The sequence below is a fragment of the Stomoxys calcitrans genome, chromosome 5 (assembly GCF_963082655.1).
Source record: "Stomoxys calcitrans chromosome 5, idStoCalc2.1, whole genome shotgun sequence".
Lineage (NCBI taxonomy): Eukaryota > Metazoa > Arthropoda > Insecta > Diptera > Muscidae > Stomoxys > Stomoxys calcitrans.
The window spans coordinates 160,378,384-160,406,099 of NC_081556.1; the positions used below are offsets into that span (position 1 = coordinate 160,378,384).

At 36.9% G+C, this 27,716-nt stretch overlaps 4 protein-coding genes across 5 annotated transcripts in view; 2 read left to right on the forward strand and 2 right to left on the reverse strand.

The window, feature by feature from the left end:
* Positions 1-1,217: 1,217 nt before the first annotated feature.
* Positions 1,218-4,264, forward strand: LOC106092257 (uridine-cytidine kinase-like 1). Its single transcript, XM_013259059.2, has 7 exons — positions 1,218-1,411; positions 2,212-2,510; positions 2,572-2,678; positions 2,738-2,908; positions 2,965-3,101; positions 3,156-3,342; positions 3,400-4,264. The coding sequence occupies exons 1-7, from the start codon at positions 1,335-1,337 to the stop codon at positions 4,111-4,113; spliced, it is 1,692 nt and encodes a 563-aa protein (XP_013114513.1). The 5' UTR covers positions 1,218-1,334; the 3' UTR covers positions 4,114-4,264.
* Positions 4,265-4,508: 244 nt separating this feature from the next.
* On the reverse strand, positions 4,509-6,285 carry LOC106092258 (threonylcarbamoyladenosine tRNA methylthiotransferase). The gene has a single exon (XM_013259060.2). The coding sequence runs from the start codon at positions 6,219-6,221 to the stop codon at positions 4,572-4,574; it is 1,650 nt and encodes a 549-aa protein (XP_013114514.2). The 5' UTR covers positions 6,222-6,285; the 3' UTR covers positions 4,509-4,571.
* A 2,213-nt stretch (positions 6,286-8,498) lies between these two features.
* Positions 8,499-27,716, forward strand: part of LOC106092255 (uncharacterized) — a 32,444-nt gene continuing 13,226 nt past the window's right edge. For both annotated transcript variants that reach the window (XM_013259054.2, XM_013259057.2), the window contains exons 1-3: positions 8,499-9,141; positions 18,136-18,599; positions 27,098-27,689. In XM_013259054.2, the coding sequence (XP_013114508.2) occupies positions 18,447-18,599; positions 27,098-27,689 (745 nt within the window). In that variant the 5' untranslated portion in view covers positions 8,499-9,141; positions 18,136-18,446. The remainder of the gene's footprint in view (positions 9,142-18,135; positions 18,600-27,097; positions 27,690-27,716) is intronic.
* On the reverse strand, positions 21,220-22,059 carry LOC106092256 (uncharacterized). Its single transcript, XM_013259058.2, has one exon. It carries the CDS (start codon positions 21,971-21,973, stop codon positions 21,491-21,493), a length of 483 nt encoding a protein of 160 aa, XP_013114512.2. The 5' UTR covers positions 21,974-22,059; the 3' UTR covers positions 21,220-21,490.

Sequence of the window (27,716 nt, forward strand, 5' to 3'; positions counted from 1 at the left end):
GACCTAAAAAGTGACTATTCTGGGAGGGAGTGAGAAAGTCACTTCCAAATGTTTGGAGGGTACCTGTAAATGAATATATCTTAGCTACAACCACAACAACGGAATAAGTTAACCAACTCTCATCTTTGAACGCGTTTCAGGGCGCAAAACATATGATTTGAATATATTTATATCAGATTGCTTATGCACGCATAAGTATTTCGCATGGTATAAAAATAACTCCAGCTTTAGGATATGTCAATGCATTTCTTATAGTAGCGAAAGTTTCGCCAGAGGCCCCACTGCGCTTTCAGGCAGTTTGCCGTTAAACTCCATATAAAAAAAGTTTGGCAGAAAATAGGCGAAAAAGTAGTACTCTGTTAATAGACGTTTAAAACCATTGTCGGCACAATTTTTATTTGTTTAATTGGTTTCAATGTTTCGTTTTTTCTTTTGTTATTTTATTTATTTGCGAATTAAATATAGAGCAATAAGTGCAGATAAAAACGTGTTTTGGTATGAAAATAAAAACAAACATTTCAGCGATTACTCCGAAAGCAACTCAATCCTTACTTTCGAAACAATTTTCATAAAAGTTTTCTGTTATCATTGAGATTTTTGTAGTTTCAAAAAAGTAATCGCGAAAAACAATTGTTTTCACCTCTGAAAAATGAATAAGAAGAAATAAATAACAGAGAAATTATATTTTTCTCATAATCTGATAGCACGTGTCAAGCTTATACGTCGTTAATTGTTTTATTTAAAGCAAGCAGCTTTACCGAAAATAAAATTTGCTCGTAGAAAAGACATAAAACTAGAGCGTGCAATCGCAACATTCGATATTTTGAATAATAAATATCGATAGTATCGATACTATCGTTAATTTTCCATCACCTATATTTCAATGCACACAACATATAAACCAAGGTTAATAAAATCAGTTGGAAGTCATGAGAGAAATCATTGTACAAAATGTTAGCTTAATCAAATGAAAATTGCGCCCTCTGCAGGCGCAATGTATCTTAAAGGATACATTCAGTGTAGGATTGCTTGTGTTTGCAAAAAAATGTAACTTTTGCGATAATATCCATCGGAAAAATATCAATCGATATTCAGTCAAAAAATTAAATATCGATAGTGCCATCGATATTTTGCCAGTCCTACATTAAACGCGTTCGGTATACCGATTTAAGTAATCGATTAAGTGAATTGGCGGTATCGATTGTATTTGTTTTTTCATAATTAAAATCGTGTAATCGTGATGATAAAATTTATTTTTGCTGCATCCATCCAACAAAGCAGCTTTCCATCCGCGTGTTATATTTTGTGGAAAATTTTCTTGAACACTCGTGGAAATGGCTGCATCTAACACAACTTCTCAGAATAGGCAAATAAAATTCTACAACCCCTCAAGTTCTGCGAGTTCTGATAGGTAAAGTTTATTCTCCAGGAAAATGGAAAGTTATCCCGTTTTTATCTCATAGAATCCTTTGCTGTTTTCATACTGTGCTTCCACAATTTGTATTGACATATAGCTCATTGTTCCAAACAGACATGGCTAACAGTTTTTTTCTAAGAAACCGGCTTGCAGATTTTGGTTACATTTTGTATTTTTGTGTGTATTTGTTTTGCTTTCTCTGCTACCGATATTTGTCCCACATTCGCACATTGTACAATAGTTTAATATCATTGATAGATCGGTGTGTGATGCCTCTGTTCACTAAATAAAAGTAGTAAAAAGCGCAAATGATTCATTAAAAAAAATAGTATGGCAAATTAACCGAGTGAGTGACCAAACGAGATGTGTTGTAGGTTAAATGATATGAACAAAATAAATTTAATAGACCCCCTCGTCATGCTTGCGCAAAAATTGGTTATTTGTGTCCTAGTTTTTTAACCTTGGCCTTACCAATACCCAATACGGATGGTTATTTTCCGTTTGTAAAAAGCCGAAAAAAATAAATATTTTAAGTCTGGCTATTCCTCTTTGTCCTCTTTTAAACCCATCTTAAATAAACAGGTCAACTGCTGCCTTTGGTTAGGCGAAGGTTAAATGCATTAGCATATTCACCTATCTGCTGTCTATTCCTATGCGAACCATTTCACTTTTATATGTGGGCCACCATCAATCGGGACACAAACATGGTCAATTTAAGATTAAATTGCAATTAAAGCATCATCTTAGGCTCCAATAACTGCTTAACATCACAAACACGTTTATATTTCTTTCAGTGACGATCGAGGTGATTTGGTTGAACAGCTAACTGTTGATCCCAATTGTGGAAATATTGAATTTTATGGATGCCCAGCTTCGCCAACAACTGTACCAGCAAAAAATCCACAATGTTTGGATTCACCAGCACGCACAGGTCCGCCGCGAAGAAGGCAACGGACGACATCGATGAATAATCAAGTGACAACCGCAAATCCCTCTGAGTGTGTAATTCGTTCAAATAACCGTACTATTTATACAGCAGGCCGCCCTCCTTGGTACAATTGTGCAGGGCAGCAAGTAGAACCGTTTGTAATTGGTATGCAAAATGACGGCATAACGTATAGGAATGAGTGTTTCTCAAATAAGTATCATTAAAGGTATTTGTGGTGGAAGCGCATCCGGGAAAACAACTGTAGCTCAAAAAATTATAGAATCCCTTGACGTGCCTTGGGTTACTTTGCTTTCAATGGATTGTTTTTACAAGGTAGGCAGTTCCACTAAGTACATTTAATGCATACAACTGAGTTGAAAACGTTGTTTAAGGTTCTTAACGAAAAACAACGTCTACAAGCCCTAGGAAATGAATACAATTTTGATCATCCGGATGCGTTTGATATGGATCTCTTGTTGGAAGTAATGAAAAAATTGAAGGAAGGTCGTAAAGTTGAAGTACCCGTTTACAATTTTGTCACACACTCTCGGGAAGCAAATACCGTATGTATTTTAAAAGTTGCGAATTTTGAAAACAATATAAACTCATTATTCTATAGAAAACAATGTATGGAGCCAATGTGATTATATTTGAGGGTATTCTGGTTTTCCACAGTTTGGAAATATTAAAATTAATGGATATGAAAATCTTCGTCGATACGGATCCCGATATACGTCTTGCACGACGTTTAAAGAGGTAGCTTTTCCTATATACTCGTCTTGATATGGTAGATTCATGACAGCTTTTCAGAGATATTTCTCAGCGAGGACGTGATCTGAAAGGAGTGCTAAAACAGTATCTGAATATGGTGAAACCTTCTTATGCTAATTACATAGCGCCAACTATGGCGCATGCTGATATTATAGTGCCACGAGGTGGTGAAAATAAGGTCGCCATTCACCTTATTGTTCAACACGTGCACACACAACTGCAATTGGTAAGTTTTCTTATATAGATAAATTTTGAAATATAACAAGCAGCTTTTTATTACTAGCGAGGTTTCAAACTACGTGAAGCTCTGGCCAACTCCTATAATGATCAACCAATGCCAAATTCATTACACTTGCTCCCAGCTACTCCACAAATTAAAGGTCTACATACATTTATACGATGCAAAAACACATCCAGAGACGAGTTTATATTCTATTCTAAAAGACTCATACGTCTGGTCATCGAATACGCATTGAGTTTATTTCCTTTCAAGGACGCAGTCGTAGAGACACCACAGGGTGTTTTGTATGAAGGGAAACGAATGGACTCTTACAAAATATGCGGAGTTTCGATATTAAGAGCAGGTGAAACTATGGAGCAAGCTATTTGCGATGTTTGCAAAGATATTCGTATAGGCAAAATTCTAATACAGACCAACAAAGAGACCGAGGAGCCCGAGTTGTACTACCTTCGTTTGCCAAAAGATATAAGAGAATACAAAGTAATACTGATGGATGCTACGGTAGCCACGGGGGCTGCTGCTATGATGGCGATACGGGTTCTGCTAGATCACGATGTAAAAGAAGAAAATATTATGCTGGCTTCACTGCTAATGGCTGAAATTGGAGTACACAGTATAGCATATGCCTTTCCCAAGGTAAAAATTGTTACTTCGGCGTTAGATCCAGAAATAAATGACAAGTTTTATGTGATACCTGGCATTGGTAATTTTGGTGACCGCTACTTTGGCACAGAACCATCTGAGGATTTTTATTAGTTAGCAAACTAAATTATTTTAAGTGAAAGTGAATATCAATATATGTTCTCATACACATACGAACTGCTTGATAAACCAATGTGCGTAGAATTAGGATATAAAGCCCTGAATAATAAATATATTTATAAACCGTCTGTTAAAAAGCAAACTATATTTGATTAGATTTTATTCCAAGTACCTAATGGATGGAAAAAAAAACTTTAGACATACAGTCTAACAAAAAACGCGCTCGAAAAACAAAAAGAAAACCTATAAAAACGGAGAATTAGCTGAAACAGCGTCCTCTATATTCAAAAGAAATAATATATGAGTATACATTTGACATTTGCTACTGAAAATACTTCAATAATAGCAAAACTATACATTTTTGAACAGCAAAAATGAAACAATATATATTTGTGTTTATTTAATTTTTTATTTAAATCATGTACTATTTCAACAGTAGGCAATATCTAAAACTACCAAAATCGTTTCCAGATGAACTGTAAAACAAACGCGATAATTCCAAAAAGTAGTGCAATACCCAATTTGTCTTTTGGTGCGTTCTTGATTGCACACGTGCCAAGATTAATCCCCACATTTGTAGATTTGGAAGTGAGTTGACTGCATTCAGTCCAGTTCTGTTCATTATCTAAGATCTCACCAACCATACTAAATTTGGTTGAACTAGTAATGCAAACCCTAACCGATTTACCAAGCAAATTTTTCTTCATGGGCAAAAGAATTTGTTCGTAGCTCTTATTATGTCCCACATAATGCAAAGTATCATGCGAAATTTCTGTTACAAGCACGTTGTAAACTTGTCCCTCGCGACCAGCGTAGGGAGTATAACTGTTAAATAGTTCTGTTAAACGTTTAGTGCGCCTCTTCACCAAATCTGCAGGAATTCGAGCCATTTTAGCAGCCGGTGTACCGGGACGGGGAAAAAATTGGTTAATAAATAGAGACGGAAAGCGATACTTCTCGCACATGTTCATGGTCTCCTCAAAATCTTTTTCTGTTTCGGAGGGAAAGCCACAGATAATGTCAGTTGCGATCGTCAAGCCTTCTACTCTTTCCTTTAAAAAATCAACTACATGTTCAAAATCGCTTCGACAATATTCGCGTTTCATATCCGCCAATACCGCATCGCTACCGCTTTGAACAGGTACATGTAGGAAAGAATACACTCTTGGATGTAATAGTATTTTGGATATTTCATTTAAATGCTCCAAAATATACGGTGGATTTGTCATACCAACACGAAGCATGCAGTTTTCGGGAATAACTTCGACGAGTTTCCATAAAAGCTCAGGCAATGAACTGCCAATGTCTCTACCATAGGCTCCCGTGTCCTCTGATGTGAGCCATATTTCACATACACCTTCTTCAAAAGCCTGTTTGGCTCGATCTACTATCTCATTCGGCGAATAACTGGCTAAATCTCCCCTGGCGTGCTTAGTTTTGCAATATGTACATTGATTTAGGCAACCCGTGTTAATTGCAATTATTTCGATTAGTGGATTTTTTCTGACTTTTGGCAGTGCAAGCTTAGCCCCAGCAATCCGGTGCCCGTCCTCTTTTTTGTTCTGTAGTAAACGAACGCTGTGGCCTTTAAGCGTCTCTTCTACTACCTCAACTACTCTGTCAATTTGTTGTACACCAATGACGGAGAGACCCTTTAAATAATTTGATTTGGGAGCACCTTGTGGAACACATCCAGCTACAACCACATGCTTTCCTGTGCGTACACCGTTCTCAATTTCATTACGAAACGTGTCCTCTGATGGGTTCTTAACAGTGCAGCTGTTCAGTAACCATAGATGAGCATCCGAAGCATTTTCTGTGAGTTGGTATCCATAAGCAGCTAATTGTCCAGCCATATACTCACTATCTGAGTTGTTATGGGAACAGCCCCATGTTCGGAGATAAATCTTTTGCGTTCCTGGAACAACACTTTCCAGGATTGGAGCAGTTTCCGATGTGTCAGTAGCAGCTGATTGATTTGCCTTTTTTCTAGCTCTGAGAGTTACATTTTTTTTATTCTTATACCTTTCCTTCGGCTTAATATCTTCTGAAGAAATCAAGTCCTCTATGTCTGCTATGTCATTTTCATCCAGATCAACCATTTTATATTTTTTTAAATTATTGAATAAAAACCAAAACGTGTCGTGCGGCCAGCTGATTTCTATAGACCAGGGATGGAAAATATAAATTTTGAAATAGTACTAAAAAGGCACTTTTGGGGCCGACATACTTTTTGTCTTGAACAAAGATTTCAAAAATCTCAAATTTTGTTTGCCATCATAATTTTTCATGATTGTGTCTTGCTTAAACCCATGACAAATTACCAGGTTTTGACCGTTAACAGCTGAGTAAAATTTTTTCTCGCTAAGTGCACTATCTGTCAACGAGTTTTGGTTCCGTGTGTGTATTATAGTTAAGTACCATAATACAACAAACAACGAAAAATGGCGCGAACTAGTAACATACACAAAATCAGAATTGCACTAATCCCTGATTTTGACAGATAGTGCACTCAACATTTTGTTGTTGGGCAATTGCCACTACCTGTAAATGAATATATCTTGCTTAAAACCCTGTTTACACTGCTCATTAAATAAAGGGAAGACAAATGATCGAGCCATGAAATCCGGATTTAATGAGCAGTCTAAACGGGATTTAAGGATCACAAATTTCTATGCAATGGTACAGGATGCAATAATAAGGTGAGGTAATGCGAACAGCTGAGTACAATTTTTTTATTTTTGTTTTGACTTTGCAGTAGTTCTAAATGTCAAATGTTTTGCAACTTTGAACAGATGTTTAAAATGCCAATGCTAATATCAAAATGGATCAAAAAGGCAGATGTAAGTAAAAAATAAAAATATTTTTTTTATTTCATTTTTAATTACTTTTAATGAAGATTCAAGGCAGTTGTCAGTGTTCAAGTACAGACAAATTGTCAAACAAGTACTATATTAGTTTTTCGCGTTGAAATTCCATATAAAAATAAACGGAAAATTTTTCCGAAATATGTTCGTTTCGTCATAACTTGTTTTTTCATCTAGGGAAAATTTACATTTCAGTTACAAGCCATTTTCTTGTAACTGAGTGTTTGCATGACAGAACTACCAGGTACCGTAAACAGCTGAGTACAAATTTTTCTCGCGAAGTACACTATATGTCAACGAGTTTTTGTTGTGTGCGTGTATTTTAGTTAAGAACGATACATAAATAAACAACGAAAAATGACGCGAACTAGTAATAAAATAATAATAATAAAGATGTTGTTGTAGCAGTGTGTTATACACTGAGGCGGCAGCCCTTGCCGATGAAGAATTCCATCGGGTCAATCTGGTACGTACAACCGGCTGCCACGGGATTGATGATTGTTAGTATTTTTTCTATGTTAAACGTCTTTGGATAAACCGTGTTTGAGCATAAACAGATCACCTTTAATTGTTGCGGCATGTACTAAATCATTTTTTCAGTTATTTGACAAGGTTACCACATTTGATTTTTTGGGTTTCTTTGGCCAAAATGTTGCTATTTACATATAAAATTAATATTGTACCATTCAATTTATCAGCTGCTAACGTGCATTCTCAAATTCATATATGTATTGTAATTTCAACCAAAACCAACCCTTTCGAAATTAATGAATAATGAAACACAAAATTATTTAAAAAGAAAAGAATACCAATTTTTTTTTGGAAATATAACTAAATTTTGTAGTATTTTCATTGTTTTCTGCCTATTTTTTTATATAGTTTCATCGCGAAAAACTGAATATAGCACCAACCTTTAATTTTTAAAACTATTTTTCGATAAAGAGTAGTTATATCGTAATCTCATTGTATATGCTTAATTATCTTTAGGTTACAAAATTTGCATGAAGCTATCAAAACATTAATTATTCATTTGTAGTTGTAAGAAAAAATTCTCCTATGCATTTCTTAAGGTAACGCCAATTTCGCCAGAGGTGCATACTGCCCTTTAATGGAATCTGATTCGGAATACGCTTTAATACAAATATACTTTTTTTCTGGAAGTTTGCTAAACAATTGCTTTGTAAACAAGTGATGGGTGATCAATTTAAATTTTTAGAATTTGCATAGTGAGAAAGTTACGGTTTGGCACAGATAAATGTAAATTTTTCTCACCAGTGGAAAAATATGTCCAGCGGAGATTTAAAAATCTCTTCAATAGTGAATTTTTATAAATTGGCACACAACCATAGTGTTATAATTGTATAAAGAGAATTTTATCTATTCTAAGCGCCATCTAACAGTTCGACTGTTTACTACATGTTTGAACAAATCATCCTTGCATCAATATAAATTATCTATATGTTCCATTGTTACCATGCATTAAAAGAGAGAACGGTTATTCGTATAGTGGTATTCGTATTTTCTTCGGCTTGTTGGAGTAGTTTGGTGTGCCGTGTAATACAACAAAAAAATTAAATATTTCGTTTAATATTTAATTTTTTGGACTATAGACAAAGAAAAACATGTTGAAAACTTTTCAACAATCCATTCGGGATGTAAACAAAGTGAAAAAAACTCAATGTTCCAATGTGCGTGATTCGTCTGTTGTTGTTGTGGCCAGCGCCACAACAACAAAATTCATTCATTCAGACTGAAGGGATCAAAACCCAAAAATTCTTTTTTTCCAATCAACTTCATTTCATTTTATCTCGCAGAATATATAAAGAAACAATTATGTAAAACGAAAAAAATATTTAACTATTATGTGAATAATAAATGTCCAGATAATGTGAGATTTTTTAATTTTACGAAAATATGAACATAAGACATAGATAATTGGCTATTAGTGTGAGTGTATTAATTAAAATGTCAGTGCAATGGAAAAAAAGAAAAAATCGATTACAAAAAAAATTAACAAAACAATAAAAACATCCATTAGCTAGTGTGTGAACAAACAAATCAAAGTTGGCTTATTGACAAAAATACCAATCTCTGAAGAACAATGAAAACGAAGAAGTAACAATCAACCAACAAAACAGAATGTCGAATGTCGAAGGTTAGTTTTAATCACCAAATCAGCGAGAGATGTTAGCTGCACGTATGACATATGAATGGGAATATTCGATGGTGGCTGCTGTTGCCTTTTCTCTTTCTAGAGCAAGTTGTCTCGTGTGTATTTTTTTTATGTTACACCTGGAATTTCGTATTTCGCCCACTTATCAATGTGTTGCAAGTAAGGACTTTCCGATTGCGTGGGCTGGGGCGAGAGGGCGTTTGCGTTGGCGATTACAGAATACGATTGCCGAAAAGCTCCTCAATAATGTAGCAAATGGGGAGTGCAATATGCTGCTTGCCCATTCATCTTTCGAAATTATTTAAATTCCGTTTTCTGTATTTGTATTATGGCCTATTCCACGATAAACTCATTACAATTTTGCATAAAGCCAGTATTGGAAACTCCTTATCAACTCAGAAACTCAGTTTTTCAACTCAGAAAAAATAAAAATCTGCTTAAAATTGTAAAAATCAGTTTTTTTTAAATAGAAAAAAATTTTTGAAATTTTTTGAAAATTTCCAATTAATTTTTATATTGATCCAAATAAAAAAATGATGATAATCTTTGAAATTATCAATTAATTTTTTAATTGATCAGAAAAGTTATTTAAATACAGAATAAAAAGTGCGTTGGTATATTAAAAATTTGCGAAAACTGCGCTTTAAAGAGTGCACCCACAATTCGGGGGGTGTATTCATATGGTTTTCCCGGTATGTAGGACTAATGGGTGTTTAAAATGTGCTTTCACTCAAATAGAGTAGCGCTTACTTTTGTATTTGTATTTTTAATAGATCGGAAGCCACCGTAGCGCAGAGGTTAGAACGTCCGCCTATCGAGCAAAACGATAGGGTTCGTATCCTAGCGAGAACATCAAAAAAATTGTTTCAGCTTCTTCTGAGACAAAACTTCTCAAAGAGGTGTCGCACTGCGGCATCACGTTCGTACTCGGTTATAAAAAGGAGGCTCCTTATTATTGAGCTTAAATTTGAATCGGACAGCACTCAATGATATGTGAGAAGAGTGCCCCCATTTCTTAATGTAATGTTTATGGGCAAATTTGCAATAGATTTACATACAACAATATTTACATCTTTTATTTAGAGTATGTGAAATACAGGATACAATAGTTGTTGTTGTAACCACATGTGGAGGTGGCGATCCTCGTCAAGCTGCTGTAGGTGAGCAAGTTTGTTCCGGTCCAAAGCACCGAGCGCCGCGGGAATAGGTTGGCCATTAGGTTTTTAACACCGCCAATAACTCACCTTGTCATATCGAGCATCGTAGGCACTCAGTATTTGTGCAAGAGCCCGTGCCACCCGACCTCTCACTGAGACTCTCCGCTCGATACCGCTGATTGTCCGCGACTGCAATTACAGCTACTCCGGATGGAGCATTCCACTGTTGTTGTTGTAACCACATTTTCATGTGGAGGTGGCGATCCTCGTCAAGCTCCTGTAGGTGAGCAAGCTTGTTCCGGTCCAAAGGACCGATCGCCGCGGGAACAGAGTGGCCATTGGTTTTTAAAATCGTCAATAACTCGCCTTGTCATATCGAGCATCGTAGGCACTCAGTATTTGTGCAAGAGCCGGTGCCACCCGACCTCTCACTGAGTCTCTCCGCTCGATACCGCTGATTGTCCGCGACTGCAGTTACATCTACTCCGGATGGAGCATTCCACTATCCGTAACGTGTGGACACGCCCGGTAGCTCGCAGCTAAACTTCTCGTGACAGCAAGGAACACAACACAGATCGGACCTCAATGTTCCAGTTTGTGTGGTGCTCACAGCTATCCCGTGCCGGGAATAGTTGTTGTTCTAGCAGTGTGTTGTACACTGAGACGGCAGTCCTTGCCAAAGAAGGACTTCATCCTACATCCTACAACCGACGGCTATGGGATTCAGTAGTAAAGCAATACAGATAAACATAAAATTTACATATGAATCACTTGTATTGAGGAAGCAAGCCCAATAAAAAAACATGAATCAAGAATATAATGTAAATGAAGGCCACAGTGGTGCAGAGTCCGCCTATGACGCCGAACGCCTGGGTTTAAACCCAGCCGTGAACGTCAGAAAAATGTTCAGCGATGGTTATCCCCTTACTAATGCTGACTACATTTGTAAGGTATCCTGCCATGTTAAAGCTTCTCAAGCAAGAGGTGTCGCTATACGGCACGCAGTTCGGACTCGGCACAAAAAAGGAGGTCCCTTATCATTGAGCTGAAACATTTAATCGGACTGCACTCATTGATATGAGAGAAGCATCCCCTTGTTCCTTAATGGAATGTTCATGGGCAAATTTAGTATTAGTAATGTTGTAATTAGATCGATGCAGAAGAAACCATTAAGCCGTTTTCGAATTGTTCTCGGTGCCCGGTAGTCTGAGACCATCCTATTATTGTTTGCACTCGTCTGTCACTGAGTTGGGGTGCGTCCATAGGAATAGGGTGCAGTTAGAGAATAGTGTATTGTATTCAATCCCTACCGAACATTATCCAGGTGTAGTAGGCGAACAGCGTTTTTCGTTTTTTTTTTTCATCCATTTTCCTTTTACGGGACAGTTCCGAAAATAGGACTAAACCAATCTATCGACAATTGCTAGGTGATCCCGTCCAAATACGGTAGTCGAAAATAAGGGTATCGAGGAGTCTTTTTATAAATTATTTAAGGACGGACAAAGTGGATGGTGGGCCAATTTGAAGCGTTACTTTTACTCAATAGAACGTTGTCGATATCTAACAAGGTCATATACTTAGAAGTAATCTTGGACGGTAAACTGAATTGGAAGTGTCAGACAAGGCTCTCAGATGTTGGGCACTATGAGGACGGGCCGTATGCTCGAAATGGGGGGGATTAGTGTATATTAATTCCAAATTGTCCACGGAATATGGATTTATAGGCAGTGTAGATTGTAGATGTAGATTGATGTATTCTATTTTGGCAGGGATGGAGCAATTTAATTGACGTATTTGATGCCATTCATACTTTGTGCGTTCCATACGTGTATGCGAACGATGTGCAACTTCTTTTTAAATGCGATTTTTCCTATATAAATGTCTTTAAATCTTTGATTTGTGTCTCATTGCTGTCTTTGTTCGCACAGCACCTTACAACATATTCAGTGTGACTATACTCCTGTAGTGAGGCCAGAGCAAGATCGGAAAGTGCCCACTCCATGCACCGGTTCCACCTCACCGATACCGACCGATGATGGAGGAGGGTTTGGCAAACCAAACAGAATCAGGGTCCGGGGTTCTTTTCCATCCCAGCACGGACTAGAAACGTGCGATGAAGCCACTCCCGGATGTGCCTCTCCCATGATGAAAAAAGGATGAACACGTATACTGAGGCGGCAGCCCTTGCCGATGAAGGATTCCATCGAGTCAATCCGGTGGGTACAACCGGCTGCCATGAGATTGAAACCACATCACGCAAAAAAGTTGGATCATCTCACGATAGCACTTAGAATTCACAGCCCATAAACCGCACCAAACTGTGACTTTTTCTGGATGCATTGGTAGCTGTTGCAATGCTTCTGTCTGATCTTCACTCTAAAATGGACACGTCTGCTTATTTACCTATAATAAGTATAAATATATAATAATTAATGAAGACTACTCAGTTGAGACAACTTCAATGATAAATGATAAATAAATTTTAGTAACAAATTACATGGAACAAGATACGAATTAACACAAAACAATGATTGACTACTCTACTACTCTCAGTTTACTTTTCGTCGACATCCTCGCATACCTAGAGTGACAAGGCCAGGAGGAGAGCAATTCGACTTATCCGTTGTCTCCAAGCCGAAGAACAGCTATCACAATTTACCGTAGACGAAGTTACGAATGTCATCCGCGGCGCCAAGTCATCCAACGTGTTGGGCCCCGACGGAATTTCTACACTGATGCTGAAGAATCTGGATCAACCCGGAATCGAGAACTTGACGACTGGCCTTAACCTGTCTCTGAACACTCTTATAGTACCCCATGTCTGGAAGTTGGGCAGAGTGATCCCACTACTGAAGCCTGGGGAGGATCCGCGTAAGGGGGAGTCGTACAGACCGATCACCCTACTCTCACCAGTAGCCAAGACGCTTGAGGGACTAGAATTTCCATTCGCCGAGCCTCAGCATGGATTTCGAAGACTGAGTGGCACAAATTCTCTGCATGCTATCACCGCACACATTTGCCGTGGCTTCAATCAGCGCAGGCCATGTGATAGGACGGTTCTCGTGGTACTGGACCTATCGAAGACATTCGACACGGTCAACCATGCCAAACTCTTTGAGGACATCGGCAATACATCCCTCCACTAACACCGTTTAACCTCCACCTATCCTCCATTTCACCTCCTCCAGACGGCATAGTGATCTTATCATGTGCATGTGGCCCCCAATCCATTGATGACATCTGCGATAGGTTAAACATATACCTCAACTAACTTTCGTCTTATTTCTCTGCAAGAAATTTGAAGATATCTGCCACCAAATCTTCAGTCACATTATTCACTACATACACGCATGAGGTGCATAGAGAGCTGAAAGTGATGGTCGACGGAGTGACAATTCTGACCATCAAGTGTCCCAAAATACTTGGTGTCACATTTGACGGCTGTTACAAATTCTCTTGACATGCCAGTGCGATTTGCGATAAAGTTAAAAGAATTAACAAGGTCCTCACGTCACTTATCAGCAGCACTTGGGGTGCTGACAAAGGAACCTGGTTGACAACGTACAAAGTAATTGGCCGATCTGTGGTATAATATACAGACCTGTCGGAATGCCACTCTTCGAACAGCGACGGGCTGTCTGCTCAGTTCTCAAGTGGACGACCTCCATCGGGAGACAAAATTTTAGGTAGATTTGTGTAATGTCTAGGCAGTATCGAGTATTGGAGCTATATCTAAATCTGAACAATTTCTATAGAATATATCACTAATATCGGGAATTACAAGAAAACCCTACCTGTCAAATTTCCAGAGAATCGGTTTACAAATGACACCTTTATAGCAATATTACTCAAAATCGGATGAATATTTATATGGGAGCTATATCCAAATCTGAAGCTATATCGATCTAACTTCTAAGATATTGAGGTGTTCTGTGAACTTCGAGAACCATTTTTAGGTGCTAATGCTACAATTTACGAAACGAATATTGCAATAAAGCATGTGAATGAGTAATAACCATTTTTTTTTCAAACAGAAAGAAGAATTGAGCCCCTAGAGGGCGAAAGTTTAGTAGTGGTGTAGAGTTAAAATACATATTTATTTTTAGAGTCAGCTTTCACGACATTCCAGTTTTCCTGGAATGTGTTAGGTAGTTCCTAGTCACGAAAGCTCGTCCGCTTTACAATTCCCTGTGATATCACTGTGGACCAGCACCCAGAACAGGTGAATTTTCAACTATTTAGCCATCTCGTTGAGAGATATGCCACAGTCGAGGATTGTTTTTGTGTTCAGAAATACGTTTTCCCGTGATTTCTGTCTGAGAAAATATTTATGCCAATCGTCGTTATGACATTATATCTTAGCCATTCCACCACTTCCTTAATTGCAAGGATCTCCGCTTGATACACACTGCAGTGGTTGGGTAACCTCTTCGATATGACCGGTTCTTTATCATTACAGTACACCCCAAAGCCCACCTTGTCGTCTAGTTTGAAACCATCCGTTTAGAAGTTTATGTAACTCCTATTACCAGGGATATCGTAGTTCCAATCGGTTCTATCAGGAATAGTGGTACAGTACTTTTTGTCATAAAGCGGCTAAGGCAGGGTGTACTACACACTGCCTGGAACATCGGACATTGTATCAAGGATAACACTGTGTCCGTAGCCACCACAAGTCCAAAGAGATAGCTCCCTTAGCCTCACGGCTGTCGTCGTAGCAATTTGTCTAGCCACAATGTACAGCGGCATTAGATGTAGCATTAAATTCAGTGCATCAGATGGTGTCGTCCTCAGTGCGGCTGTGATACACAATTTAAACAGTAGGTGGACTTTTGCGCCGTCCACCAGACCACAACACCATAGAGCATTATATGTTTTTTTGCACATATCATTTTTTTGGCCCAAAGGCGAATTCTATTGATTTTGGAAATAATCGGTTGAGATTTAGATACAGCTGGCATATATATATATATTGTATATAATCACAATTTTGCTCCCATTTTTAAAAAATTTTGCACGAGTTGTTATTATTGACCTATTACAATTTGTGTACAAAACTTCAACAACATCGGTTTAAATTTAGATAGAGCTCCCATACATATCTTTCATCTCATATGGACTTTTATGGCCACAATAATCGCCCGATCTTTGCAATGTTCATCATGAGCTGTTTTATTTGAAGTTTGATGTAAAATTTAGAATTAGGTGTGTTATTTGAAGTCGAATAAGCTCTAGTATACACTCAAAACTAGTTGGTTGGCTCAGTGGTTTATGGTATTATATAGTCGACTCCGTTTAACTTTTGTCTTCCCTTATTTATTTTTATTTGTATGGAAAACAAGTGATTTTATAAGTAGCACAGAATTCCTGACCTAGATTTTTTTTTCGAGGTTACTTTTTATTATAAAGAGTGCGCAACAAGCCGATTACTGGCTTAGGTGTATGTACATAGTGTCATGAGGCGGATTAATATCCGCACCCTCTTTTCAACCTAACCTACTTATTTTTATCATGTGAACCTCTAGTTGAAACGGCAGTTTACAGTTGTTGCGCTTGTTGCTGTGGTTGTGTTTTAATGGCAAAATAAACAACAGGATTCGGCGGAGGCATATCTGTTTGCAAGGCTTTCCGTCCTTGTATTGAACTTTATTGCCTGGTGTAGTTTAGACTAAATGCATACAAACCAATATACGCACTTTTATACAGTTGCCGAGATGTACGCGTGAGTGTCGCGCAGGGATGGAAAAATCAGTACTTTTTTTCACCCAGAGAGTAGTAACCCCGCGACCGATTTGGTACATTTTGATGCACTAAGAAGTTGTTTTAAGTATTCGGATGTTTTTGAGCTTTTATTATTTAACTGACAAGTAGTTCTAAATTTAGGAAACGCATCATGCTAAAATAGGGATTTTCGCTTGTAAGTCGACAGAATCATGTCCGCCTGACTGTTGGATTTGCCGTCTGAAGGCCGTTTGGGATGTTAATGGGGCAATAGCAGTTCATATTTAGATAAAAAATCCTTATGCAACAGTCGCCTTATATGACTTATTGAGCCTCTAGAAGACTTTGGGAGAGGTGAGGGCATACTGACACTTAACACCCAAATTTTATATGAGAATCTCCTTCTACTCCTGAATTCCTTTCATTTTGGTCGCATATTGTACCTATTGGTCTACATGTCGGTTTGTAGGGTTTTGGGTTGGGGCGTTTCCCTGGGTACAAAATCAATGTACAATCCAAAATTCGATTAAATCTGTTCACCCATAGCTGATGTAGATTACTCAAAAGATGGGGACCTTCCGTCTTCGGTTAGGGTTATATAAGGGGCTGTTGTACAGTGCAGAGAGAGAGAGAAAAATTTTTGATTTTTGCACTCAAATATTTTTGAAATTAACATGAAAAAAAAGAACTCTTTCGGTCCAAAAAGTAACTTTTTAGTACTTGATTAAATTGGGGGAGACGTCCAGCACGTATGGGGCCGTTCCAATGCGATGAGAGTTGTGGATGGTTTGGATGTTATCCAAGTTGTTCCATCAACTGGTTGTGGACTGTATTTGTGGGATCACAGACTCACAGTTCTCACTAGGAGACTAAGGTAAAAGAGTTTGCTCGTAGAGTGGAGTACAAAAAAGGAGGAAAAGTAAAACAAAGAGTTGGGGTGATTTTACCAATTTATTGCTGACTCGATTGCTGCTGCTGACGAAGTGGCCGAGCTTAGCTATTTAAGCCCGCCAAGAAGCCTTCGAGTATCGGCATTTGTATCTTTTTTTTAGTACATTTTCATGACATTTGTATTTTGTTACGTTAAATTCAGTGCCTTTCCAACCGTTACAATTCATGTGTGTTTTTTTTTTTTTTTGACTACGAATTCATGATTTTAAAACTAGTATTTCATAAGAATATAAAAAAATAAGTATAAACTTTGAGTTTATACAGTACTATTTAAATTTTTTCAAAGCCTGGTGCCCACCGTATCGCCGAGGTTAGCAAGTCCGCCTATAAAATTTTCAGCGGTGGTTTTCCCTTCCTAATGTTGGTAACATTTGTGAGGTACTATGCCATGTAAAACTTCTGTCCAAAGAGGTGTCGCACTGCGGCACGCCGTTCGGACTCGGCTATAAAAAGGAGGCTCCATATCATTGGGCTTAAAATGTAAATCGGACTGCACTCATTCATATGTGAGAAGTTTGCCCCAGTTCCTTAGTGGAATGTTGATGGGCAAAATTTACATGCCTGGTGAGTGTCTCGTGAGGTGTGATTTTCTCGTGAATCGTGTCGTGAGCAAGATTTCACTCACTCACACACGAAAAGTTTAAGTTCAATCACGTGATTTGATTTGGATCTCACTCACGAATCACGTGACTCAAGCGTGCTTTTTGAAACACTTTTTCTTGTGCGAATTTCTTGCCTATTGAATTAGGAGTATTCTTTCAATCTAATAATGTCTTTCAATAAAAACTCTACAACTTCTTAGATCCGAAGCATAAGTAATTTTTGTCAGCTGATTCTTCATTATTGGAAGCTTATATAATATAATGGTACTATACACTACAAACCTGACCACCCTCAATAGTTTAAATCGATTTGTTTTTGTTAATCAGGACATTTTTTATTTTTAATATCATTATTTTTGGCTGGGAAAACTATCATATTACATATATATGAATTTTTAAATTATATTTTACAATAACTAAATATTCTCTTTGTATTATTAAATTAAATGGAAAACTGGAATCTAGTGCAAATTCTATACTTCCATATCAATTAGTAAAACTATTGTAGAAATGCTTTAAATGTTCAATTTTTTTTTTAATTTCAGGCACCCTTGTGGGAACTAATTGGAGTTTAAGTCGAACCTGAACCTGGTTTATAATCTATAGTGTGTTGAAATATTTCTGCAAAGTAATACTCGATAATTGTAAAAGGAAATGGTAAACTGTAAAAAGTACATTCCCGAATGATGCCAAACTGGATGTCACAGTTTCGAAACACGAGAAGGTGTTTGGATTTTTAGAATGTTGCTGTAAAATCTGTGACTTGTATATTTATATGTATGTCGGATTAGTACAAAAGTTCAAAACAAATTTTTACACTAAGTTATTAACACAAGATAACTGAAGGAGCTTCAGCATGACCACGACGCAAAATTACAAAATGCCTTCTACGAGCAAAGTTTCCGTTGATAAGCTTTTAAGAGTGGGCTGCTATGACTTGGAGAAGACTATCGGGAAGGGCAATTTTGCAGTTGTAAAGTTGGCATCAAATATAGTTACAAAAACAAAGGTGCGTATCTAACAATGTATTATATTGTAAAAAGAACTAAATTTGAGGTACACATTTAAACTGGTGGGTATTAAAAGTCTGAACAGATACACCAGAAATCCCAAACACATTTCCAATTTTGGTGTGATAAAGAGTTATTTTTGGCATTCTTTCTTTTCAATGCGGGCCCTTGAATGGCAATACGCGTTTCAGTTTTTATTAAATTAAGTCTTTATTTAACCACCGAAGAGTAAATGTCTAATAAACTCCAATTATCTAAATCTCTTAAGTAAACGTGTACTTGGTGTATCACTTTAATTATCCTGACACGATAATCTTTAATATTCACGCTTAGATAGATCGATTAATACTTGTAATAATGGGCTAATGTGTTGAATTACCAAGATTTGACCCGGCGGACGTAACGCGATTTTATCTCTTTTATGTAGGTTCATGCTTTTAGATTAAAAAAATTATAAAGTTTTTTTAAAATGGGTTTATTAAAGGAAAAATAGGCTATTATGTGTTTGTGAATACGAAAATATCAAAATTTACTTATTTTCGGTTTATAGAGCTGTTTTAGTTCTTTGTGAATAATGTTTGCTCTTTTATAGCCAATCAAGGAAAAGACTGTTATTGCATAATTGACAAATTAGTTTTATTTTGTATTAAAAATAAAATCAAAAACTAATTTATTTTGTTGAGAACATTTGTTTTTTATTTTGTCCACAATCGAGTAAATTTAGATCGCCTCCGACTCCAACTTCGGGTACATTGCCCGCAGCCCAGACTAATATGGTCCATATTTGTTATATCTTTAAGATTTGTGACTCGTGAAATGTTATTTGGGTTATTACAATGTTGACCATCTTGTTCGTAGAATATTTGGTATGATGGTAGGTTTTAAGAGCTTATTAGCTGAATAGCATCTTAGACAATCTCAATCTACTGATCTGAGAAGCCAAAATGCCGTTGATCCATTTAAAATTGTACGTACAGCGGTCAAAAAAAGTATTCATCATTAGCAAATTTGATAATAAATTCACTTATTTTGGGTAATTGAAGAAAATTTAAAGTAAACAAATAATGCAGTTTTATGCAATAGTTTATTTTTCGTAATATGTTTTAAAATAAATTCAAAAAATAAATTTAATTAGCGCAAAAAATGCAATTTTATATAATAACACCAAAAACAGAACAAAAAAAGTATTCATCATTGATGTGCTATCATCAAAGTCAAATTCAAATATTATTTGGGAATCCCCCTTTTCTGTTTTATTTAGTAAAGGAGGCTTTGCCCTTGACAGCAAATATTTAATTTCATTGAAAATATAGTTTTTGTCAAAATGGGTCGTAAGCAAAACGAGGTTTCTGATGAGGTAAAAGTTTTGATAACAAAACACCACAGGAATGGTTTAACTCAAAAAACTATCAGTGAAATATTAAATAGACCACGATCTACTATACAATCCATCATCAGAAAGTGGACAGAAACGAAAACTGTTGACAATAAACCAAGATCTGGTCGACCAAAAGCACTTTCAGTTGGAGATGTGCGTTGGCTAGTGCGGCAAGTTCAGAAAACTCCAAAGACAAATGCGACCATTCTTCGTAAAAACACTATGGAATATTTAGGGAAGGAAGTTACTACACAAACAATTCGAAATACACTCAAAAGGCATAGTTACAGAGGAAGAACTGCACGTAAGAAGCCCTTTATAAATAAAATAAACCGAGTGAAAAGGCTAAACTTCGCAAAAATGTATGTAAAACAGCCCGAATCATTTTGGAAAACAGTCATTTTTGCAGACGAGAGCAAGTTTAATCTTTTTGGGTGCGATGGAAAGGTCATAGTGTACAGAAAACCAAATACAGAGCTTGAAGAACGAAACACAGTTGCTACTGTAAAACATGGTGGAGGTGGTTTAATGGTTTGGGGGTGTATGGCGGCTTCAGGAGCGGGAAATCTTGAAATTATTAATGGAGTAATGGATCATAAGTATTACATTGACATTTTAAAGAGGAATTTAAAAGATAGTGCTGTAAAACTTGGGCTTGGTAATAACTTTCAATATTATCAAGATAATGACCCCAAACATTCTGCTTTAAATACCAAGATGTGGATGCTGTATAACTGCCCCAAAGTCATTAAAACTCCTCCTCAAAGTCCCGACTTGAACCCAATTGAACATCTTTGGGAACATCTCGAACGCAAATTGAGAACGCGCAATTTTTCGAGCAAGAGTCAAATGCAACAGGTGATAATGGAGGAATGGACTAATATAGACCAAAATATAACCGCTAAATTAGTCCAATCGATGTCAAACCGTTTAAAAGAAGTTATAAGACGCGGTGGTCGAATAACAAAGTATTAATTTTTTTAAATTATGTTATTTTTTTTTTTGTTTTTTTGCAATGATGAATACTTTTTTTGTTTAATTTTTTGTGTTCAGCTGTAAAATGGCCCTTTTTGTTCCAATAAATACTATTTTTTTCTTTAAAAACAATGAAATTGTGTACATATATATCACACAAGCACTACTGCATCATTAGTTTAATATGTTTTTATTCCAATTGTCTTTTGTAGACTTATTAAAAAAAAAACATTGAATGATGAATACTTTTTTTGACCGCTGTAAATATTTTCAAATTGCTTTAATATACATATGTATATAATTTGCTCCGATATAAACCAATGTCGTGAAATTACCTTATGAGCCTTGCAGTTTAAGTTTTTGAATATGCAATGAATATATTTTTTTTTCTTCTTAAATACACTATTAGTTTACATTCAATTGCGTTTCCTAACGCAAAAAACTAAAGGGAAATCGAGTGGTTGAATTCAGTTTGGAAAATGAAATTTATGTTTATGTTTTGTAAACTTTCCCACTTATAACTTCATTAGGATCGGATTAGGTTAACAATATGACCGCTTCTTTGTCGTACTCCCCAAATTTAGTTTGCAGTAGTTTAAGTTCATTGGTGTTTCGAGTTTGCAGACTTTCAATTTGTGTATTAATTCCAATAATGCGTTTGCGTAACTTATCCATAGAACAAATTTCCAATGATTGTACTTTAAGAGTATCTTCTCGTATTTTCTTTATTTCATGGCAAATATCCTTAACAGTGGCGCGAGATTTTTGAAGATGCTCTAACAAGGCTTCATCTAGCTGTCTTTTAAAGTTTTCGACATCTTTAATAGCGCAATTTGCTTCCAAAGATGATGCAGTTGTTGATGCTGAAGTGGCACAGTCTTCAAGAAAATGCTCGGGTATTAATTTTGCTTGGCTGCTTTCAAGATATTTTTGTTGAGATTTAAGTCGAGTTATTTCACATAATAAAGTGGTACAAGATTTTCTTTTGGTTACAGCCCAGCTATTGGTTGGCGAATGCATCGAGGATTTGGCTCTATCCTGTTCGATTGTTAACGCTATTTAAAAAGTATTTAAAAGTAAAGGTCGCTTTAGTTTACAAAATTTATTTGGTACCTGCCGCCACTCATGTGTATGCTGTTGCCATTGTTTCGTATGTTGTTTACATCCTGTCAATAACAATTTCAACCATCCAATCCCATGGCAGCCGGTTGTACGTACCGGATTGACCCGATGGAATTCTTCATCGGCAAGGGCTGCCGCCTCGGTGTACAATACACTGTTACAACAACAATTTCAACCCCTGCATACATAATCAAAGTTAATATAAACTTTAAAATAAAAATTTTATAAATGAAATGATTGGGTTTGCTTCTTCGACTTTTTACGAGGGTTGCCTTTTATATTTCGGGATTAGAGAGCACAAAAACAAATATTAACCATCGAAAATAGCTTTATTGATTTTCAAAATATTCCCTATTAAGAGTTTGAACCAATTGTCGAAGGACTTTTGCCACTCTGATTGAGCTATCTTCAAAACTTGCATTCTGAACGCATCAACTGCTTCTTCAGGTGTCGAAAAACGTTGACCTCTTATTTTATTTTTTAAGTACGGGAAGTCGTTCGGTGCCAAGTCAGAACTATATGGGCTCAAAAGTGCAGTTGTTTCGTATTTTTGGGGCGTTTATTTCGACCAATAGACACGAGCCTCTTTTTGAGCGATTAGCAAATTGTGTGGGATCCAACGCGAACACATTTTTTTGACGGTCAAGTGTTCCTGCAATATTGAATGTATGCTGATCCCACTGATGCCTAAGGTTGTCTCATTCTCACGATAGGTTAAATGACGATCTTGCAATATCAGTTGGCGCACAGCATCAATGGTTTTTGGAACAACAACTGATTTTGGGCGACCTTCACGAAATTCGTCTTGGAGTGAACTACGACCTCGGTTGAATTCACAATACCATCGATAAACACTGTTCCTTGATGGAGCTTCATCGCCAAAAATTGAATTAAGTTTATCGATGCACTGTTGTTGACATAATCCATGTCGCAAGTTGTAAAAAATAATCGCACGAAAATGTTCACAATTTAATTCCATTTTTTGGGCGACATGAATCTTTTAAGTTCCTGTAAACAACATAAATAGCGCTCGTATGTCAAAACGTATAGCCGTACGTATAGCCTAAAAAAATGTCCAGGTTTACAATAGAGCTTTTAATTGGCAGATTGCAACACAAGGGTTGTCCCATCCCGAAATTTGAAACGCAACCCTCGTACAATGCCAAACACGAGAATCAAGAAGATGAGGATCCGATATGGATAACTATAATGGGAGCAATCTGCCATTTTAAGCCCCAATAGTAGTCAAAAATGTTGATAGGACTATGTGCCTAAATATAACTTAGACAGGAAAAAAGTGTTTGTTTAGCCCCGCAACTTCACAGCAGTGCCACAAAAGATGCCGTCTATAATTCCGCCTCTCCATGGATTTCGGAAGCACCACAGCACAACTTTAACTGTTAGACAAAGTGTTAATAGAAAAATGCCAGTGCTTTCGCAATACTCGATCTGAGCAATGCAATTTAAGCAATTCAAAACTATATTCTTATTTAAAGTTTTGCACACGGCTTGCAATCTCATTCAATGGTTTTTTTTACATAATCGTTCTTAATTCGTGTTTTCGGATGGTTTAAACTTTTCCCATTTTTTTAAAGGTGTACCACAGAAATCCAATTTAGGCGCGCTTTTTTATTATGTTATACGTTAATGACACCCATAGATGGATTCTTCACTCAATGCAAAGTATACATGCTGACGATTTTGAACTATTTGCATCTTGCAACGCCGAACCCATTGAGGCACTATGTCTTAACCAATTAAATGAGGATATTGGTCGAGTAATCAATTAAACTGACTGTTTAGCATTTTCTAAAGGTCGCAATATTCCTTTATATAACATCACAATACAAAATTCCACTACTAATGCTACGAAGTCGGCTTCACTTCTTGCATTTGATTTGGACTCTTCTCTGAAATTCACATTAAGTCCTTCACTTGTCATTTCTTAAGTCAATTTTATTCTTGGAAGATTGTATAATTTAAATTTAATTCTACCAGTGCATATTAAACGTTTCCCATATTCTCTTATTATTCCACATATTTTATATGGTTTAGAAATTTATTCAGGAGCAAATTCCTAAAATCGCCATAAGCTTTTATCTAGTTTTCATAGGATTTTGCGTTACGTCTATGGTAAACGTTGCCTTAGTGATTGCCAACGATTTACCATTGATTTTCTCGTATGCTCATTCGAGCACTACATAAATGTTAGGTGTCTTGTTATCTGTCTGCATTATTGAATATGGATAGGCCTGTTATCTGTTTAACACTCTTAACTTTCTTAATGGAAACAGAAACCCACAGATACTCATGTTGCAAAAGCACTTTTTGAAAGATCTTAACATAACCGGGTTTAGCATCTGCGCCATATCTTAACACTAAATTTAAATAAATTTGATGTAAACCCTTCCGCATTCAAATGAATTTAATGCTTTATTTTCGTTCTATAAGCAGCTAGAGTCACTGTTGCTTTATTTTAATGTCATATTTTGTTTCTCTCACAATGCAAAGATTTTATTAAGTTATGTTTTAAGAGTATCGCAGAGGTTAGCATGTCCGGCCTATGACGCTGAACGCCTGGGTTCGAATCCTGGCGAGGACATCAGAAAAAATTTTCGGCGGTGGCTATCCCCTCCTAATGCTAGCAACATTTGTGAAGAACCTATGCCATTTGAAAAAATAGTACGGCAGCCATGTAAAAACGCCGTTCAGACTCGGCTATAAAAAGGAGGTCTCTATAATTGAGCTTAAAACTAGATTCGGACAGCACTCATTGATATGTAAGAAGTTTGTCCCTGTCCCTTAATGGAATGTTCATTGGCAAATTTGCATTTTGCATATTTTAAACCCGGAATTCACAAAACTTAATGGAGATTCGAGAGCGTATTTATAAAGTGGCCGCATCGGCGAATTTCTTCAACAAAACAACTTTTTTTTTTTGGGAACATGATATATCTAAATTTGTAAATAAGGCGAAGAAAATTCGATTCGCTGCGACATTTAGACAGAGACTATACCCTGCCAAGATGCCAGGTTTAAATAGTACTCACTAGGTTATTGTAGCGATAAAATAGCCATCAAATGAATGCATTTAGCTTTCCACGGTATACCAGGGTAGTTCTGGCTCAATTCAAATTGGGCTGGGATTGATTCCAATTTCTTAGACGTGAGTCTCGATTATAACCAGGGATCACAAATCACATTTGTCAAATACATGACTCTCTGGTGGACATCAGGATTCCTCCCCATGATAGGCAAGATAATAAACGTGTCACTAGCAAATGGCTTAAATAGGAATATTGTGACTTGGGCTCAATAACCAAAAGGAGGGTTTTTGTACCCCTTTTTGAAACTCTTGGATATTTGTGGGATTTTCAGATCATTTAAAAAGAAGGGTTTAAAGTTTGCTGGCTCCGAGGATGACGTTTTCGCTTCTTAAAGGGGTCCTGACAAGCCGTTGCAATGCCAGGACTTTGACGTCACGCTGGGCACATGCCGGCTTACGCATTTTAGGTGGTTGAGCACCTATTGTGGCACTACCTGAAATTGCGGGATTAGGTGCAGGATTATGGCCAAACAAACAGCTTTTTTTCCTGTCTAAATTATTTTCACGCACATAGTAATTTCGCCATTCTTGAATATAATAGGGGCTTAAAATGACAGATTGGAGGGAACTTCTCCAGTCCGCCTGGCCCCCATTAGTTGTCGTTGTAGTCACATTTTCATGTGAAGTTGGCGATCCTCATCAAGCTCCTGTGTGAGCAAGATGGTTCCGCTCCAAAGGACCGATCGAAGCGGGAACAAGACGACCATTTGTTATTTAAAGGCGCCAATAACTCGCCTTGTCATATCGAGCATCAAAGGCATTCAGTATTTGTGGAAGAACCGGTGCCGCCCGGCCTCTCACTCAGACTCCCCGCTCGATACCGCTGATTGTCCGCGACTGCCGTTGCAGCTTTTCCGTATGGAGCGTTCCACTATCCGCAACCTGTGGACGCGCCCGGTAGCTCGCAGCTGAGCTTCTCGTGACAGCAATGAACACCACACAGATCGGAACTCATTGTTCCAGCCTGTGTAGTGCTCACACCTATCTCGTGCCGGGCCCCCATTTATGTAATATGTATTTATTTTCAAGTTAACATTTTTATAAGGCGAGTTCAAAAATGAATTGACATATTGAGTTCCAAGTAAACTTATTTTAAGGCTTCATTTACAATACGCTGTTTTATTGTTTTTTTTTTTGCCTAGGAAAAGCTGCGTTAATTTAGTTTTTAAATTTTAACGGCCGTATTTACAAGACTTAAAGAAACAGTTTTATTTGATAGTTCTGTAAAGGAAATCTATCAAACAAACCTTTTTAAAATCTACATTAAGTTTTTTGAATAACGGCGTATGTTTGTTAATGCTAGAAAAATTCTTTATATACCATTTCGATTGTATGTTCATATGTTTAAATTGTAAATATTTATGTGTATATACTTTCATGTATTTTGTGTAATGAAATGTACATGCCACGAAAGTTGATATCACACGCTATATATTGTCATATGTATTTTTAAAGCTAGAAACTCTGAAAGTTGTGCACATCCATAGATAAATTATATATTTTGGGTTGCCCGAAAAGTAATTGCGCATTTTTTAAAAGAAAGTAAATGCATTTTAATAAAACTTAGAATGAGCTTTAATCAAATATACTTTTTTTACACTTTTTTTCTAAAGCAAGCTAAAAGTAGCAGCTGATAACTGACAGAAGAAAGAATGCAATTACAGAGTCACAAGCCGTTGAAAAAATTTGTCAACGCCGACTATATGAAAAATCCGCAATTACTTTTTGGGCAACCCAATAGATAAAGCTTGGTTTGATCGTATCTGCAGTACATAAGGAAAGTCTTATGTATACAGAAAGTGACAGAACATATGAACATAAGGCACATATCGTGTGATTGCAGTTTAAGGGATCTTGATTGATTACTTTATATTATATAGGAAGTAATTATTTTTGTTTTTTTTTCAAAATTACAGGTAGCTATAAAAATTATAGACAAAACGTGCCTAAATGAAGAATACCTGGCAAAAACGTATCGCGAAATATCAATTCTTAAAACACTAAGGCATCGTCATATTACGCGGTTGTATGAAGTTATGCAATCAGAAACTATGATATATTTAGTTACGGAATTTGCATCGAATGGAGAAATATTTGACCACCTTGTAGACAATGGACGAATGAAAGAGCCCGAAGCTGCCAGAGTATTCTCGCAATTGGTGTCAGCGCTCAATTATTGCCATTGCCGGGGTGTTGTTCATCGGGATCTTAAGGCGGAAAACGTGCTATTAGATAAAGATATGAACATAAAATTGGCTGATTTTGGCTTTAGCAACCGGTATGAAGATGGTAGTCCACTCACAACGTGGTGTGGATCGCCACCGTATGCCGCACCTGAAGTATTTCAAGGATTAGAATACGACGGTCCCAAGGCAGATATATGGAGTTTGGGTGTAGTATTATATGCGTTAGTATGTGGTGCCTTGCCGTTTGACGGAAAAACTCTTTTGGAATTGAAAAGTCGTGTGGTTACCGGAAAGTTTCGTATTCCATATTTTATGTCGCAAGGTAACAATAAATGTTATATTTGTATTT